This window comes from Physeter macrocephalus, chromosome 8 (assembly GCF_002837175.3).
Source record: "Physeter macrocephalus isolate SW-GA chromosome 8, ASM283717v5, whole genome shotgun sequence".
NCBI classification, from domain to species: Eukaryota; Metazoa; Chordata; class Mammalia; order Artiodactyla; family Physeteridae; genus Physeter; species Physeter macrocephalus.
The window spans coordinates 120,242,840-120,261,066 of record NC_041221.1 but is presented as its reverse complement, the minus strand read 5'-3'; the positions used below and the strand labels follow the sequence as shown (position 1 = coordinate 120,261,066).

General features: G+C 46.5%; 1 protein-coding gene across 1 annotated transcript in view; it reads right to left on the bottom strand.

The window, feature by feature from the left end:
* The window catches only part of PRDM6 (PR/SET domain 6), a 99,937-nt gene extending 82,645 nt beyond the window's left edge, over nt 1-17,292 (bottom strand). Inside the window, exons 1-2 of the mRNA XM_028493164.1 lie at nt 16,686-17,292; nt 7,413-7,720 (exon numbers count right to left, since the gene is read on the bottom strand). Coding sequence (XP_028348965.1) covers nt 7,413-7,720; nt 16,686-17,283 — 906 coding nt within the window. The 5' untranslated portion in view covers nt 17,284-17,292. The remainder of the gene's footprint in view (nt 1-7,412; nt 7,721-16,685) is intronic.
* Between the last annotated feature and the right edge of the window lie 935 nt (nt 17,293-18,227).

Here is an 18,227-nt window from a genome sequence, read left to right as displayed (position 1 = left end):
TCCATATATATGTGTTAGCATACGGTATTTGTTTTTCTCTTTCTGACTTACTTCACTCTGTATGACAGACTCTAGGTCCATCCACCTCACTACAAATAACTCAATTTCATTTCTTTTCATGGCTGAGTAATATTCCATTGTATATATGTGCCACATCTTCTTTATCCATTCATCTGTCAATGGACACTTAGGTTGCTTCCACGTCCTGGCTATTGTAAATAGAATGCTACAACCTTTAAGAGCAACCCACACCTACCCTCACAGCCTAGGTGAGTCTCCTCTGAAGACAAATGAAACTTCATAATGATAAGCTTCTTTGAAATCAGTCTGCCTGACCTTGAGACCAAGAACAGAAGGGGGGTGAGGAATACTAACCTGGTTTAGTGACCAGTAGCTATAGATATCAGAATGTGCTTGTTGTCAATGATCGTTGCTGAAATCTGTCTATACCACACTAGAACAATCAATTTTGTAAATGACTGCAATAATCAAGGAAATTGCCTAATTTATAAATCCTTGCATACAGCATTTTAATGGATTCCTCCATTTTAATGCTGATGCCTTCAGAGTTAAATGAATTGTTGTCCAGGCTGTCATTACACAAAATGATAAAAACATTTGTCTGGTGGGGAAACCACATTTCATGGATATTCAGACCCTCAACCCATAATCACTCATTAGTGACTTCCATGAAAGTTTCACCCTGCTGAGCCCCAGGAAGAGCAAAAGAACGGGCTTATCTGTCTCTCTGCCTTGGTAGAAAGCCCTGTTACAGTTTGGCAATTTAAACAAATTACCTTCCACTGAACTGTAACGCACTGGATGTGTCTCCCAGTTCCGACAGCCCCATATTTTAATAGTTTTTTTTTCTCTCTCTCTCCTTTCTAATGCTAGGGGCATTTTTTACCACCCAACTCAGAATCAGCAGGCTCTGCCGCTCTGAACTCCCAGATCGTGAAGCATATCGACACGACGATGCTGGATGCACTGCAGCAAATGGGTGACATCCCAACCTTACAGGTAAATCTACAGACTCCACCTGGAAACCCAGACTGCACACTTAGTTCTTTCCCTAAGCCCACCACACAGAGATTGCTCTTCTCCGTTAAACCTTGGCCAATTGATTCCAGCCAATAGTGTGCTGTCAGTACTTTACTTACTGCTCAATCTCACTAACCTGACATTTATGGTGCACTGATTGGCCTCTGTCAGTGGTGCTGGTTGTAAATTCACTTTGAAAAGCTTTGTGTTAACAGCCTTCAACCAGGCTCCAAGAAGAGTACGAACAGGCAGCCTGACAATTGCTCGACCTCCTGCCCTTATTACAGTGAGTAAATCAGGGTTTGAGCCATTAGGCTGGAGCCTGGGGCCTACACAAAAAGGATTGACATGACGAAAGGTCAACCTCTGTCACACATGTGTAACAATTTGGATAATGGAATTCTGTAACTTATCTGAGCGAGGTGGCAAATGCTTACAAGGAAAAGTATACGCTGTTCTGGCTGCTCTGGCTTTTATGCTAAGTAGTTATACCAGAGTCTGTATTTCTTGTGTAAATACACAAGGAATGTCTGAACTCATGAAATTGTGGAGTATGTATGATTCTAAAAAAGAAAAAGAAAAAAGGAGAGCAAGGCAGTCTCATAGTGTTCCCATGCACAGCACTTTTTAGAAAAACCAAACACCAATGTATCACATCTACCCTCTGAAAAAAGAGGATTTTGATACTGTGGACATGATTCCTCAGCTGAGTAACAGGCAGTTTTCCGTATGCAACCAAAAACGTTTAAAACTCATAATATTATACGACAACTACAAGTGGTTTCTGGGTAACACAGCGGATTTCCTTGAATAATTAAAACTGCCTTAATTGACACAGTGAAATTAAAAGTCTCCCCTGCAGGTTTCTCTGACCCAGTGTTACCAAAATCACATTTTTGTCAGATCACTTGCTGCCACGCAGTGATTGGGGACAGCAGATTTCATCTGTCCAGTAACCTCTGCAATTCTGATTTTAATTTCCATACCCTATTTTTAAGGCAGTGTGGAGAAAGGAAAAAAATTATACAGTGTAAGAAAATATGCAGTTATGGACCAAGAAATACTTGTGAATTACTTCCTTCACATGGACAAAACGCTATCAAAAGAAGCAATCTGTAAACAATAAACTGAACTGACCAATGAGAAAAATAGTGCTGTAGATACAGAACACATCATTCTTTATAAAGTATTTGCAACTAAAACCCTGTAGTGTCACATGCATATTTGGATTAAACTTCACTAACATGAGAATTTCCAAATGGCTGTTATAATTTTTTTTTAAGCAGAGTCATTTTTGGACTTAGAAAACCAAGGGTGGCATTTGGTACATAAACCAAGAGGACCAGGACTTTAAATGGACCTTTTCAAAGCCACTTTAAGTACTAAGTTTTGATTTTTAACACAATTCTGGAAACCATTTCAAGAGGCGGCAGATGGCTTTGCAGTTTATGTAAAACTACAAAATGCTCACACTCGATCAAATGGGCACCACTATAAAAGATATCTTCAAATCAAATGAGGCAAAGCCAAAGAGATGCACCAGCTGTTACTCTGCATAATTAAAAACATAATAGTAACATGACTATGGTTTATTTTGAAGGAGACATTATTTGGATTTCATGGAGTTGATATATTCAAAACTAAAATGACAAGCACTCTGCTATATTAAACGATAAATTGCTAAGAAACACAATTTTTACTTCAATATAGCTGTGACAGCCACATAATTCTGTCCCCTGGTGTTTTGGTGAATAAGGCCAAAATGAGCCCAGGTCTATAAAGCAAAATATGGAGTATACAGTTACAGCACTATCACTGGAACAATTTTTAAGTGATTTTAATTGAATTTAAAAATGATTTTTATTGAATTTAAAATTATTATTTTCAAGTGATTTTTTTCAACATCTAAATATATACAAATGGGTACAGTACTATAGATGGAGTTGGGTCGCTTATGGAAACATACATAATACACTTAAAATACGAAATCAATTCATTTCCTTCTAGTACGAATTACCTGTGATGGCTTTGAAATATAAACATTTAGCAGCATGTAATATATTTTTTAAATTGGTTTTCATTAATGTCTTTTGACCTAAGCTAAATAGTAATGATGAAAAATAGACCATTCGCTTCAAAGTAAAACTCTTATTAAATCTAAAATATTATGGCATAAAATCAAACCACAAAAAGGACATTATGTTATACGCCTTGATTTTCTGAAGAAAAATAATGAAGCTTTCTACGTAGTGCAATTGAAAATGAGACACTCAAATTTTACTCAGGCAAAGAGAAATTCTGTAAAATTAGTACCTTGACTGTAATCCTAACAAGTTACTGCATTATTTCAATTAACAGAAAATCTTTTTAGGGTGAAAATAAGTGCAATTTATTTTGTCAGTGTTGGTAAAATTTCTTGTCAAATCAGACTTTGAGTTGAAAGGCTTGAGTAATTCTAGGCTATCTTAAACTGTAACTTAATTTTAAATTTCCGTATTTCCTTCCAGTAGAATTTAAAGTATACACCGTGTACATTCCTCAGGTCCAGTCGTATTAAATTCTGATGTTAAGCAGAAAGGGGAAACCATGTACGACTAGATTAATTTATCTCAAGGGAAAAGGGGCACATTAATAATTGAGATAATGTTTTCATAAATGTTGGAATCAAATGTGCCTTTTCACATCTTTATTAGAAAACACATTAGGACAAAATTATCTCACTCTCATCAATAAGAGCTAATTGCTGAGAAAGACTGTTTTCTTTGCAAAACATTCAGAAAGATCTTTCCCGTTATGGACAAATAGCTAGAAATATATCATGCATCCAAGTCTTGCTAGAATACAGGTACATAAGCAAGGCAAGTGACTGTTTAATTCATCCTGTAATATTTCTGTTTTAAAGTATCTGAACTTATTATTTTTTTGTAAAACACATTAAAATTCTGATTCTAAAAGAAACTGGCCCAAAAAAGGACTAATAATTTGGCTTTTAGCTTGGTAACCTCCTTAAACTACAAATACCCAAAAGAGTCAAAACATAACGAAGGTAGTGGAATGATATTTAACTTTCTTTAAATTGTACTTTTAATGAACCAGGATTATACATAAAGAAAATATTAACTAAAAGATGATAGCACACTTACAGACCAATCAAACAAGCTCTCCGTAAATGATATATGTTAAATATTTTAAAAGTCATTTTTCTACAAAAAAAAAAAAGCTTTTAATGATTCAACAAAAGGAGTAACTAAAGTGAATCTGATTGTTTCTGTAATAAGCCTTCATGTGTATAATAAAGTACAACCTGACTAAAAACAATGAACTGTAAACTGAAACAAAAATCCATCATCTACTTGGAAACAGTGACGGGATTAGCAATCCATTTATTGTACTGAAATAAAGATAAGTAACCTTGGTAAGATCCATCAGGACCTGAGTATTGAACTCTAAATATAAAGACATTTCTTTACCTGCAAGTGACTTGAAAAAAAATGTGAGAAAGAGAAACGATTCCAGTTGACTTTTAAAATGAAATAGTCATGATCGATTGCTTTTAATTTTTTCAAGATCTGCTTTATGTCGATGTGATAGTCTGGAAGATATCTTTAAAAGTATGTTTTCAAAATGGATAATTATTACATGAGTCATTAAACAATTATTGCCAAAAGTTTCCTATAGACCTACCGTGTATTCCAATTACTGATTCTTTCTAATATAAAAAATATAATAATTAAAATTTTTTCACAATAAAATTTAGATTTGAAAGGAAAGACTAAAATCTGAGGAACAATCCAACATTTAGAATTTTCTGTTATAAATGTAACAATTCAAATAGTCACATTTTATAAAAATAATAAATCATCACGCTTAAAAATTAAAAATAAACTTACACTTCATATCTTAAAAATAATTATACTAGTAAAACTCTGAAACCTATTAAATAAGTATTTTATCTTACACATGGACATTGGCACTAAGTTACCTGACCCTGGTCGGTCACATTTATATGATCTCCCAGGAGTCTGATACATATTACATGGCCTCAGTTTTAATATCCCTTCAATCCCCTAAATGCATGTTATTGTAACTATTCTTACAGATGATAAAAATAAATAGATTATGTCCTTTTTAGAAGTAGATCATTCAAGCATAAACTCAGCAAGTCTTTTTCTGTAACACAGAACCAAGTCAATGTACCACCCCCCAACACACTCAACTCACATACCCTAAACAACAGGTAAAACTCACTTTATATCCACCGAAGTATCATCAACAACAACAAACTAATTAAATTCCCCAGTCTCTTTGCTACAACAGAATTTTAACTTCATCAAGTACAAGTAAAGGTGCAGAAAAAAGGCTCCATAGTTTTCAGTATTGATATATATCATCATATTCTATCTGTATAGTGGTCTCCTGCCAACATCCTAATCATTCAAAGCCTTTTAGGAAAACAAAAACCAACAACTACAATAAGCTATGGGATTCTTTTCATATTTGTGGCTTTGTCCCCTGGCACTCTAAAAATAGACAGGCACTAAACCCAAGGCATCAGAGGGCAATGTAATAGTGCTCAGTTTTAACATTTTCAGATATAACAAATCTGTACCACTAAGCAATTGCTTTACGATTTCCTCAGAAAAGTACTGGCAGATCTTTAACTGTATGGTATAGAGTTCCTAATAATACCACTGGAACATGAAAAGTGACTGGAATTGTTTTATAAACTTGAAATCACAGTGGAGGTAACAACTAATTAGTCAAAAACAAAAACCAACTAGAAAATATTTCAAAACCAGATGCTTTATTTCCCACGTCAGTCTTCCCTACCCAAAAGCTCTAAAGTCTAACTTGACTCAATGTATTGACCATTTTCTCCTGCCCCATTTCCCTATATAAAATTACTGTTTAAAAAAAAAGCACTATTTGGCAACATAAATATGCCTCTTTTTTTCCTCATTCAAGAATTCTATTCTGAAAGATTAAAAATGTATAATTGTTTTCCAGTAATAATTTCACAATAGTTTAGGTGTGAAACGGAACCTGGGAGCCTGGGCACAGTGCAGTGCACCAGTGGATAACTGTAGGGTACACAGCCCAATGGCCACCATGTGGTCATCTTGGGCTGCTTGGCTATGAGCTCATAGATTTAGTTCCTCCCCTTTAATCAAAGGCAGCTCTACAGACACAGGCCTTAGTACCCCACTGCCAATAGTCATACAAGCGTTCTGGAGACCAAGTCATAGTGTTGGCCAGAGTGGGTGCTCAGCAAAAATCTGAGCGGATTATTGAATTGCATGAGTTTAGTTAGTGACTATAAGGCAACTTGCAGTGAAAAATGATCATCTTGCAGGCTACTGAGCCAAGAGTGGGGGGCAAGCTGTTGCAGAAATGAGCTATTAATGGAGCCTTAAGGTCCATGCCAACTTGGCCCCTGGCATTTAAAAAAGTTTGTCTTCTGGCAAATCCCACTCCATTATATTGCCTGGCTCCGTCAGATGTACATATTGCTTAAGAGTAAGACTTCTGGCACCTTATTTTCATAAATAACTCTCCATGGTGGGAGTATCTAAAATTGGTGTGGGGAAAACCTACATTAAGGGTCTGTCTCTTCCGGAATGGACCTCAATAATCAACCATGAAGCTTTGAGACAAATCTCAGGTTAATAGTTTTCAAATACGTTGTTGACTTTTAAGTAATAGCATCAGGTAAGATTGTACCATTGAAGTACTATCAATTGGGTTATACCAAACTGCTCAGAGTTTTCCTACAGTACCTTTTTGAAGACTTAATAACTGTACTTTGTCAGAGAAGCAGAATTTGTGGTATCTGATTCACAGTATGATTTTGCTTTACTTTGGGCACTTTTAAAGTTGTGAAACATGTTACAGTCTCTCACATTCAGCGTTTACCAAATTGTTTTTATCTGAGAAAAGGAACCTGACTCTCCTTCCTCCTGTTTATGCTCTTGCCCAGTGGGCAAAAGCAAAAACAACATGTTGGAAGAGCTTAAAATAGGACACAAAACTCACCTAGCTCACATCCCAATGGCCCACCTCCTCTGTTCTATCTCCTCAGGTGTTTTCTCTTTTTCTCAAGATCAAGGGAGACAACAGTCAAATCTATCACAGCTACAATGGAAGCTTGTTATGGTGATTCCATCTTCAGAAACCTGTAAGCCCTGTCTTCCTGGCTGGGTTGCTGTAGTGCCGGGCCTGGCTCTGCACCTCTTCACTGCAGGTGCTGCAAATACCAGGCATCTGCGTGACCAGAGAAATCGAGCCTCCACTACCCTCTGGGGAACAAGGGAGGCTCTTTGACGGCCAAAGCTCCGGCTGGGTGGCAAGGTTCTTGGTGGCGGCCGACTTACCTCCCAGAGATGCTGCGTGTTCCTCACGGTGCCGGCCTGCACCTTTTCCGGGGGCAGGAGCACGCCCTGGAAGGGCCCAATCCAGGTGCCCTGCTGGATCCTCTGCGCCGCGCAGATGCCGTAGGCCAGGCCGGGCACGGTGCTGGTGCACAGACACACCTCCCGTGGCAGGTCCCGAAGCCACTCGGGCAGCTCCGGAGGGGGCGCGGCGGCCGCGGCGCTGCTGGTACCCACGAGCCGGCGCAGCGAGTGCAGCGGCCCGTGCATGGGGCACTCGCCGTTGCGGTTGTCCGCGCACATGTCGCAACCTGCCGGAGAGACGCGAGAGGGAGGGAGGAAAGGGAGAGGGTTAACCCCGCGTAAACCCCGCGCCAACAGCATCCCCGCCCGGGTGAGCCATCTGCGAGGGAGGTGACGCCGGAGGACGCCGAGGCCACTGGGAGAAGGGGGAGAGGTGACTCGACGCGCTCCCTTGGAATTCGTCGCACCCAAATCCACCTGGCACAGGGTCGAGGCCCCGGGCGCCTCCAAAAGCCTCCCGAGTTGGGTGCGGACGGCGTTGTCGTCTCCAAGGAACCGGTGGCTCTCGGCTTTTCTCCCCGGCCTCTGCCCCTTCTCTCCCTCTTCCCTCTGCCTCTAGCTCCCTCTCCCCTGTTCCCTCGGGTTCTCTCTCTCAGTGGTGTTTCAAAGGGTATTTATCGTTGTACCAAGAGAAAAGGCGGTCTCTCGACCAATCTGATATCTCGGAGAGATTCTACCTTGGTCGCCAGGGTATGTCTGGTTTTCCTTTCTTTACAGTTATAGAAGAGACTTTCAAAATCACCAAGGCAGGTGGGCGACCGGTCGGGCGCCGCACGCCATCCCCACTCCTCGACCCACGCTCCGCTCCCGCGAGAACGTCCACGCGAGTAGGCGGAGCCGGCCTTGGCCCCGCGGAGCCCCAGTTCTAGACCCCGGCCACAGAGGGCGCACTGGCGCTAGGGTCTCTCGAGCGTCCCCGGCAGCGCCCGCTCCGGGCACTCCAGCCAGGTGGGGACGGGTAGGGAAAGGGGGGGCTGTTCTGTCGGGTTTGGGGTGCCCTGTGCTTGCGTGCAAGCTCTTCCCGGAAGCCCGCCCCCCCCGAAAACCAACAGCAAATTTAACGATCAAGATAATGGGTCTTTAATGATGAGGATAAAGGTTCAATGGAGAGGGGCCCAAATCCTGCCCAGACGGTTGAGCCCGAGGCTAAATGCGATTATTCTGCGTTATAAATTAAGTGAGAGCTGTAGTAAAGCCTGCTCTCTCCTATGTTGCTCAGAGCAGCCGGCGCGCGAGGGGACCCCCACCCTCTGGGGTGGCCGGCCGTGGACCCCCAGTGTCCCTCGACTCAAACTGGGCAAGAACAGGTCAAGCAGCCGCGGGAAGCAGGCCTGTGGCGATCATGCTGTCGGATCGCAGCGCCCTCCGGGTTATTAATGGGCCTGGCGGAGCCGCCGTGTCTGCGCCCTGGCCTGGCGGACCTGCCTCTGGGAGGCGGCCTCGGCGCCCGCCGGCGAAACCAGCCTCCCTGGCCCAGCTTCCCTGGGGAGCCACGGCGCCCCTGCACAACAGAGCCCTGTGGCACTGGGCCTGATATCGGGCGAGCCCCGACTGGAGGACATGGAAAGAGCTGGGCACCAGCGGATGCGACAGCGCTAGGCGGCGGGTCGCCCTCTGGGCTCCCGCGCCCAGCCTTGGTCACAGCCAGTCCTGGTGGATCGCCCTGGGTGTGCCCTATCTGTGCTTGAACAATTGAAATGCCCAAAGAACTTGTGACAAGTGAGTCACTGAGGAACCTTCGAGGAACACCTTATCGCAACGCAGCATGGTGTGCTATACCATTTTGCCATTCGCTTCACCGCGAACTGAAGGTTGAGTAGGTGAGTATCCTATTTCAGTGAAGAAGGGCTCCAGCCCACGGCGCCTTCCCCTCTGGCAGCTACTCCTCCATTTCCCCCCAAAGAGCCCAGGGAATGAGGGGACCTTTGACCTCAGCCTCTTGAGGGTGTCCCCAGGCCTCTCAAGTGAAAAGCAGCAACCTGTTTCTGCAGGTAGTGAAATGGCCATGCTTCCTGGACCTCCATCACACAAAGGACCCCTCTTTCAGCAACACAACTAATGTCAAAACTGTGCCAGGCTCTGCTTTTGACCCTATGGCTAGAAGGAGGGAGGTAGTCTCACCCTTACCCGTAAGTCAACTCCTCCAGAATGCAGACATTTCACACACCCTCTCAAGCTTCTGATTGTGAAAACAAAACCTTTAAGATAAAGGGGGGATAGAAGGAAAGACAATAAAAACTCACAATTACCAAGTGCCTACTATGTGCCAGACACCTACCTTCAACCAAACAACCACCATATTATCTAAATATCACAATTCCCATTTTGCAGATGAGGCAACTGAGGCTTCATGAGCAATGTAACTTGACCAAGGACCAGAAACTAGAAAGTAGCTGAGAAGGATTCACAATCAGGTCTGCCTGACTCCAAAGCCTCCAAACCTAGAGATCGAAGATTAATGAAAACTAGGAGAATTTTATATCCAAACTCATAACTCAATCAATATAATTGAAATATTTCACTGAAGTCACTATTTTGGGGCTGCAAAACTGTTGTAGCATTACTGAACTAAAGAGATTTCTCTCTTTTTCCCACACTCTTGGGTTTGGGGAGGTTAACGTTAAGAGGATGATTTGAAAAGTAAGTAGATAATGTCCATAATTTTGAATTTTAATGCCTAACTTCAGAAATGGGCTTTCAGCACCTTAGCAAAAATAGCTTAAAACAAATGACAATAAGCAAAGGCAATATGCCCATAAAAATAAAAACAAATCACCCCAGGGAGTTAACAGACTTTCCCTTTCTGGTTGGCTCAGTGAAACAAAGGGTGAGAAGAAAGAGCATTTGGTATTTCCTCCCTAACAGTCCATACCAGAGATTCTGTCAACTTACAAGATCTCCACAACCTGTAACATCACACCCACTACATCAGCAATAAAATAAGGAGGGAAGGTGCCAACTCCGGCCACCACCCACAGAGACAACAAGCACACTCCTTTTATTTGTTATGCATGATAGAGTATGGCTAGTCCTTTCTCTAAGAAGTCCTCTAAAGTACTTCTTCAACTTATTAAATTTCATTTGTCTCCATGAAGTGTTGAAATATTTAATAGCAGCATTCTGCAGAGTGACAAGCTGAGGCTCTCCCACTATGTAGAAGAACACCTGCAGTGTAGGCAAGGCCAACCCACCATCATTAGTCCATCCAGTATAAGTTTTCTTCATTTATAAACCATTTCATGCTATTTCAAAATACTCTACCTGAAAGCCTACGTCAAAATACATGTTATATCCTAACGTTACTGTTTCTTAATACACAAAACTTCTGCCACTGAAAACATGTGGCTTCTGACTTATGTCTCGGAGTCCCAAAGGAGCTTGAGGACGACTAAAACAAGTAACTGATTAGCTGGGGTTGACAAATGTGGCCCAAGTGGACAAACATTCTAGCAGAGTGTTTTCTAGACAGCAAGCCACTAACACCTACGTGAAAAGATTTGAGGAGAAAAGTGGGCTAGATGCTTAAACTACACATAAAAAATACATATGTATTATATATATGATACAGCATTCCAGGCCAAACAATACATAGTACGTCTATTTGTATTCATAAAGAAGAGGCAAATAAATGTTCCTATTTTCTCTTAAAATCAGGGTAAGTTTTTTCACAACTTCAAAATTATTATTCATAAAATGTTGTCTACATCTGTGAGAGATATTATATTCCCCAAGCAAGATACTTCGAAATGCCATTTTAGCATTAGGGAATGTAAGAGATCATGGTCTCTTCTCTCTCTTGAATAGATCTGTTAATACTCTTGTTTATGGGTCTCTGAGTAAGAGAAGGAGGTATCATTAAGTTATAGACTTGTTCACCCACTGGCTTCAGAAGGCCAGGCCAAGTGGAGTGAAGACCAGACTTTCACTCTTCCCTCCTTATCCTTCTGTATTGTTTGAATGTTTTTACAAGGGCACGTGCGACTTGTGTAATTGAAAATGGATCTATTTTAAGGGAAAAGGGGCAAAGCAAGCCAGAGTTCTCTGGTATCTCATTTCTCGTTCTAGGAAAGGCGAAATATAAAACGTCTCAGGGCTCTTTCGCCTTCTGGAGAGGTGGGCAGGAGCGCGTGGGCGCAGGCGGAGCGGGGACCCTCGGGACGCGCCTGCCGCGCTGAGCCTTCGCTCCCCAAAGCCTCTCCGCCGCTTTCGCCTGCCCTCACGTATCCTCCGGGAAGGCAACCGAGGAGCAGCTGAAAAGCCTGTCTCCCCGCCTGGGCGGCCGTAACCGCCCGGCTATAAATTCTCTGCGACCGCCGCCGAGGTCGCGGCCCTCTGTCCCGCAGGCCGAGCCGGGTGGGGGCCTGCGCCCATCGATCGCCGCCCGGTGACGGCGACGCGGCCCCGGGAGTGCCGCCTGCTGGCAGCTCCGCGTGCTTCGTGGCGGGGGCACTGGGCCTTGGGGTCGCCGAGGGCGCTGGCCGACGGGGCCGAGGGCAGGCGGAGCGCTGTCTGGGAGTCTCTCGCACCAGAGTTCCACGTTCCCCTCCAGCCCGCACTCCCTGCTTAGCCCTCCCCGCGCCAAGCCACTGGCTGGCTGGGATGGCGGTGGACCGTGCACGGGGTGGGCGCCAGGCCCCCCAGCACTTAATCTGTATGCTGAAGGCCTTGCCCCTTTCCTGCCAGAGAGAAGGGGCTTTCTAGGCTCGCGGGAGCGGGTCTAGGAGCAGATCCAGAGGCGAGGCAGGCCCGTTAGGGGAACCGATTGTGATCTCGCCCTCGCGGGGCGGCCCAGCTCCCAGGAACCTTCTGGGAGCCTCTCTCTAGGCGAGTTTAAGGCTTCCCTACGAATTGCCTACGCGCTGGGCTTTCCCTGCTCGGCCTGGCTGCCGGCTTGGCCCTGGGACCAAGAGGGAGAGACAAATGGGGGAGGGAAAGAAAGAGGGAGGAAATGTGGGTTTTATTTGTCTCCTGATGACTGTATTAATAAATTAAATGGCAGCGCCAGTGTGCGAGGGTGAGAGAATATTGCGCCGAGATAAACCTCGCCGGCCCCTGCCCCTGCGAGGCCGCCATATACATTGCGGAGATGATGAATAGGAGGCGCGAGAGGAGATCGAAGTGGGTCTGGGCTGGCTCCACTCTCTCCTACAAAACTATAGGGCAATTAATTGTGGCTTGTCCCCTCATCCTTCATCTTCTGGTGGCACATATCGATGGAGATTACTGCTGATGAACCGTTTTATCACCTTAAATAAACAGTCGCCACCTCTTCTAACCTCAATCTAATATATGGCTCTGTGTTCAGTTTCAGGGCGCTAGATAACGAATGATGTAAAATAGCTAAATTATGTGTGTTACGGGATGGGGCTGGGCGTGCACACAAAAAGAGAGCAAAGAGAAAAAGAAAAAGAGAACAACACAAAAGCCCACACAGTGACGCCGAGCCTCCCTCCCACCGGAGACCAGGTCTGAAATCTAAGTCGCTTGCTGGCCATTGACAGCGGGGAGTAGCGCAGCGAGTGTGCCTTGGCGTCAGGAGAATCCCACTGGTGGGTTACCGGGCTCGGGAGCTCCCCAAACAGGACATGCGTTTTCCAACTGGGTGGGAAGAGATTAGGGAGGGTCAGAAAACACTCGTCCTCCTTTTCTCTCTTTCCCTGACCTCTCAACCAAACAAACCCCAGATTTCCTTCTCTCCCCAGTATCTCTCCTCAAACCCTTGGAAAGAATGGCGCTACCAACAGGGGAGCCTCGGGCCCATCTCCAACACCTGCGCACACGCCGGTGCTGTTCCCTGCGCAGCAGGGCTCCCCGAAATACGGAGGAGATAGAGACCTCCAGCTGGGGAAGTTGCGGACTGCCCCGACTCAATTCTCCGCAGAGAGACCCCAGGCAGGATTAGTCCCCTGCTCTCTCCCAGGTACGAGGGAGGAATGTCTTAAGCAAAAAAAAAAAAAAAAAAGGGGGGGGGGGCGATGAAAGGCTAACTGGCTCGGCCGGCTGTCGCCGAACAAACACAAACGTCCGGCGCTCCCCTTGGCCGCTGCTCAATACCTTCCAAGAGAAGTGACAGGGTCTCAAACAACGCACCAGCTCCCGGAACCCGAGAAGAGGCCACCGCAATGGAGCCTGACGGAATCGATGGCTTCAGGCAAACCGGCAGCAAATGAGGGCAGTAATACAGGAGGAAGAAAGGTCCCCATCCCCCATTTACATTACACAAGCTCCACCTGACTTTAGAAAGAAGAGGCAACTAAGCAAGCATTGAGAGCCTCAGTGGAAAGTGTACTTCAATCATAGAATAACTTCATACACGGAGTTAGTTAGATATATACTGGAAGAGCTCACCCGGGCCAGCTTGTATAGTTTCTGCTGGTTTTAAATCTTTTTATGTGTGAAAGAGAGCTACAACACCCTTCACTATGGCATTTGCCATAGGTGGCAATAAAGTTTCAAGGTGAAGGTGATACTGATTCACAGGTGTTACTGGGTTGCTGATCCCAGGCAAAAAGTTACTCTTCTAAAAGGAGAAGTAAGAGGCCCCTTTCTTTGCCTTGTAAGTAAAAGAGAATACGACTCAATACATTTTTAAATACAAAGTAATAAAACGAAGCAACGCTGAGTGGTCACTTCACAGAATTCATTTAGAGGGAAAGGGCAATAGACTAAAAGGAAAACGAGGAAGATCTGTGCCTGATAAATTAATAGGTGCTTCCCTTCTGCCCGCCTCTCACTCCACCCCCGACCCACATACAACCTGGGAATGGGGAGAAGCTGTTATTCACCATCTTTCAAGTGATATATCAACTTTCCCTGCCAAGGGGAAAAACAGTTTCCCACTGTTTGCATTTATGAGTTGTTCTGATCCCCTAGTTAGGTTAAACTCAATCGCTTCTCACTTCATCTTTGTAAAACACAACTCATGATTTCAAATGAGTGCCTACTCTTGCCCAGAGAAGTTCCTGGAAGCATGGCAGACCTAGTCTCCCACCATTACATGGAGAGCTACCTCAGCTTTCTATTTTCTTTCTCAGTTGCCCTTTAATTAGAGAGCAATGTGAAGTGTAACTCTAATGGGACAATCTGACTTCCTTTCTCTCCTGTCCTTGCCCCTGCACTTTGCACACTGAAGCAGTCCAGTCGACTCAAAAGGAGATATCAGAAGATTAACACAATAGGAATAATTTGAATAAATCATAATTCATTTCCTCCAGCCACGAAAAAGGGTACCTAGACAATAAACTAGTTCAACAGCCACATATTAATTAGGAATCTGTCCCAATTCTTTCTCTGATTAGTCTAGGTTTTTCTCTGGTGAAAATGTATTGAACCTCAAGATTGCACTGTAAACAACACATGGAGCTCAGCGCACAGCCGGGGCTTTGGGGTGCACTGCTGGTGTCTTTTCCAGCACTAATTTAATTCAGAAGCAAGACTGCAAGTCTGATGAAGCACTCTCAGTCCACAGTGACTATATTTCACTTAGGGGTAAGAAATACCTTTTATGAAAGCATTTCTTATCTTTTTATTTTACATTTTTAAAGAACTGCTTTGAAAACAACACAATCAAGAAATTCAGTAGGAGATAAGTATTTTTTGAAATCCACTAAGACAACAGTTTTATAAAATTTTCTGGAACTCTGAAATATAGGAATTTTCTTAACTGCAGAGCAAATCTGAGTTGAAACCCTCATTTTAAACCAAATACTTTACCCTCAGACTCTAGAAAGTTAAAAAGTAAATACAACTACTCTTTTTATTAATAATAATTATCTTCATTAGAACAATTACCTCCAACCATTATGAAAAGATTAACACACCTCAATCACTAGGGTCATGCTCAGTGTTTTTAATCAAAGTAATAAATTTGGGAGTCCTTTAAATAACTACAACCTGTGGTTATTTTGCTTTTACAACGAATTAAGAAGCTCACGGATTAGTAGACATTCTGCAAGAGGGGACTTGTTCAAAATAGAATGATCATATACATTTACAATTAACTTTCCTCATACAGAAGCTAGATGAAGGAATGAGATGAAGAAAGAAGCTGAGCGCTGTTTCAAATCCCGTATTTCTTTCAACCTAACTCTTGACCTGCTTTAATGTTCTCTCCTGGGGTCTCTGGAAGTATACTTAGCATTTACCTCAACACATTAAGTGTAAACATAGCATAACTTCTGAAATTACCAAAAAGAATTGGATATAAAAAATAAATAACACATCCTTGATCTTCATTTAGAGTTTTGGTTCAAAACCTGAAAATGGAACTACACTTGGGATCAAGAGTTTGAAATTGTGAATACAGGAACGGAAGCTAGAAGAAAATTGATGTTAATTTAGGCATCTTGTCATTTATTTCGGGAAAAGAAGAGCAAGCTTCTTATACTAAATTACTGTTACCCTCATTTAAAAAATACGTAAGCCGACAAGCGTGGCTACGTACTGTAAACGTTTGCAGGGTCCAGGGTGCACGAAGAATGCGGGATCCGCAGGGAACGACCCTGCCCTGAAGTCGGAAATGTTTTCTCACTAAGCAACTGGCATTCTTTTCCTTTTCCTTCTTCTCTAAAATAAATAGTAAACCTAAGAATAATGCCTGCCTGCAGGGAGAGACTGACCCAGTGTCATCCAAAACTCCTACTCCAGCGAGGCCGGGCCAGCAAGCAGCTCCCGGCCGGTCCCTCGACAACCCCGCGGTCCGAAAATGAGCTGACGCAGTTAACCCCAGAAGTAAGATAGCGAGAAGGAGAAATAAGCTCTGGAATCCACGCTCCCCAGGACCGCTGACAGTCCCTGCCCTGTCCCCTCTAAGGCCAGGCCAGGCCGGTCCCCGGACACTCCCATCGCGCGCCGCTAGTACCCGCCCCGCGCGAGGCGCAGTATGCCGCGGGAGGGCTGTGATCTGTACTCCCTGGTCCGCGAGCAACTCGGGTCTTAAAGATTCGGAGCTGGGAAGCAGGGAACGAGAGGAGGGGGAAGAGGTAACCCAGAGGTGTCACCTGGCCATCCCAACCGTTCTCCTTCCTTCTCTAACCCAGAAAACTTTGGCTACAGTGGTCTGAGAGGTGCGGGCCTGCGGCCTGGAAAGCCCACGAGCCGCTGTCCCCCTCATCCGACTTGCCTCCCGGACCGGCGCCCGCGCTCGACGGAGCCAGCGCCCCGAAAGAGAGCGCGCGGGCTGCTGCTACGTACGGTTGTTGGGGTCGCTGGTGTGCTGGTTGAGCGGGATGATCTCCATGCGCTGCTGGCCGTACAGGTAATAGTCCAGCTCCTCCGCGCTGCAGCGGAAGCGCGCGACGCCCCGGCCATCCCCGACGCCGACGCCGCCGCTGCCGCCTCCGCACTTGGAGGGCCCCGGGCCCGAGGCGGCACCGAGGCACAGGTCCTTGGGGGGCAGCGGCTCCGCGGCGACGGCGGCGGCGGCCAGAGGCGCGAACACTGGCAGCTGCGCCACGGGCAGGGCCGAGAGACCGGCCAGCGCGGCGGCGGCGGCGGCCGCGGCGGCCGCGGCGCAGGAGGAGGCAGAGGAGGCCGAGGTGGAGGAGGAAGCCGGAGTGGAGGAGGCGGAGGAGAGCGAGGCGGGCCGCGGGCGCAGGCTGTCCGGCTGGGGCTCAGTGCGCTCCGGGGGGGGAGGCGGCTGGAGAGGCTGCGGTGCGCCCAGGGGACCCGCGGCACCGCTGCCCTTGAGCGGGCCGCCGCCGCCGTGCGGGAAGAGTTGCTGCCAGTGCTGCAGATAAGCTGGGTCCACTTTGAGGAATGCCGAGCCGCCGGGGTCTCCGGGCTTCAGCATGTCCGACGCTTCAAGCTGGGGGCAGAGGGCAAAGGGGAGGGTGCGCGTGAGCCGGACTCAGGGCCTGGTGCGAGAGGGGCGGGGAGGACGGCCGCCAAGACCCTGGAGCGAGAGTTTGAGTCCTTGGCTCCGCCGGCGGCAACCCGGTTCGGAGGCTCCCTCCTCCCAATTCGGCTGGGGAGCAAAGTTTACTCTGAAGCCGCAGCGCCGCGAGGGGGGAGCTGTGTGCACCCTGCCTTGCCTCCCAGCCCGAGGCGCCCAGTGCCCACCCGACACTGTTGAAGCCCGGAGAGAAGGCGCTTCCCAGCAGAACTCGGCGGCAGGACGCAGCCCCCACCCTCTGCCCCCGCCCGCCCGGAGCCGACCCGAACTGGAGTGGCGCAGCGCCTAAGCCGCGCGGGCCTCCGGCGCCAGGAGGCGGGACAGTCTCGCCCCCCGCCCCCAGCGCAGGACCTCCAGCCTCCTATTCCCCGGGTCCAAGACCCTCAGCCCCAGACAAGCCACGCTTACCTGAAAACTCGGAGCCGCCGGCGGGTGCGTGCGTGCGTGTGTCTCGGTGAGCGTGCGGGAGAGTGTGCGCCCCGGGTACGCTACATGCCCCTGGGCAGCGCGGGAGCCCTAGAGATCCGCCCGCCCGGGACCCTCCGGGGCCGCAAGCCAGGGATGTGGAGGCCTGCGGAGGGCGTGAGAACAGTTACGCTGAACGCGGGAGTGCGGGCGGACCCGGGCGCCGGAGCCGCGGCGGGCTGCTGCGCTCGGCCACTGCCGCGTCCTGGCTCCTCCGCTCCACGCTCTGGCAGCCTCCCCGCTGGACACGTGGGTTTTACGACAGCACAAAATACAAGTGTGTGTGTGTGTGTGTGTGTGTGTGTGTGTGTGTGTGTGAGAGAGAGAGAGAGAGAGAGAGAGAGAGAGAGAGAGAGAGAGAGAGAGAGAGTGCGATG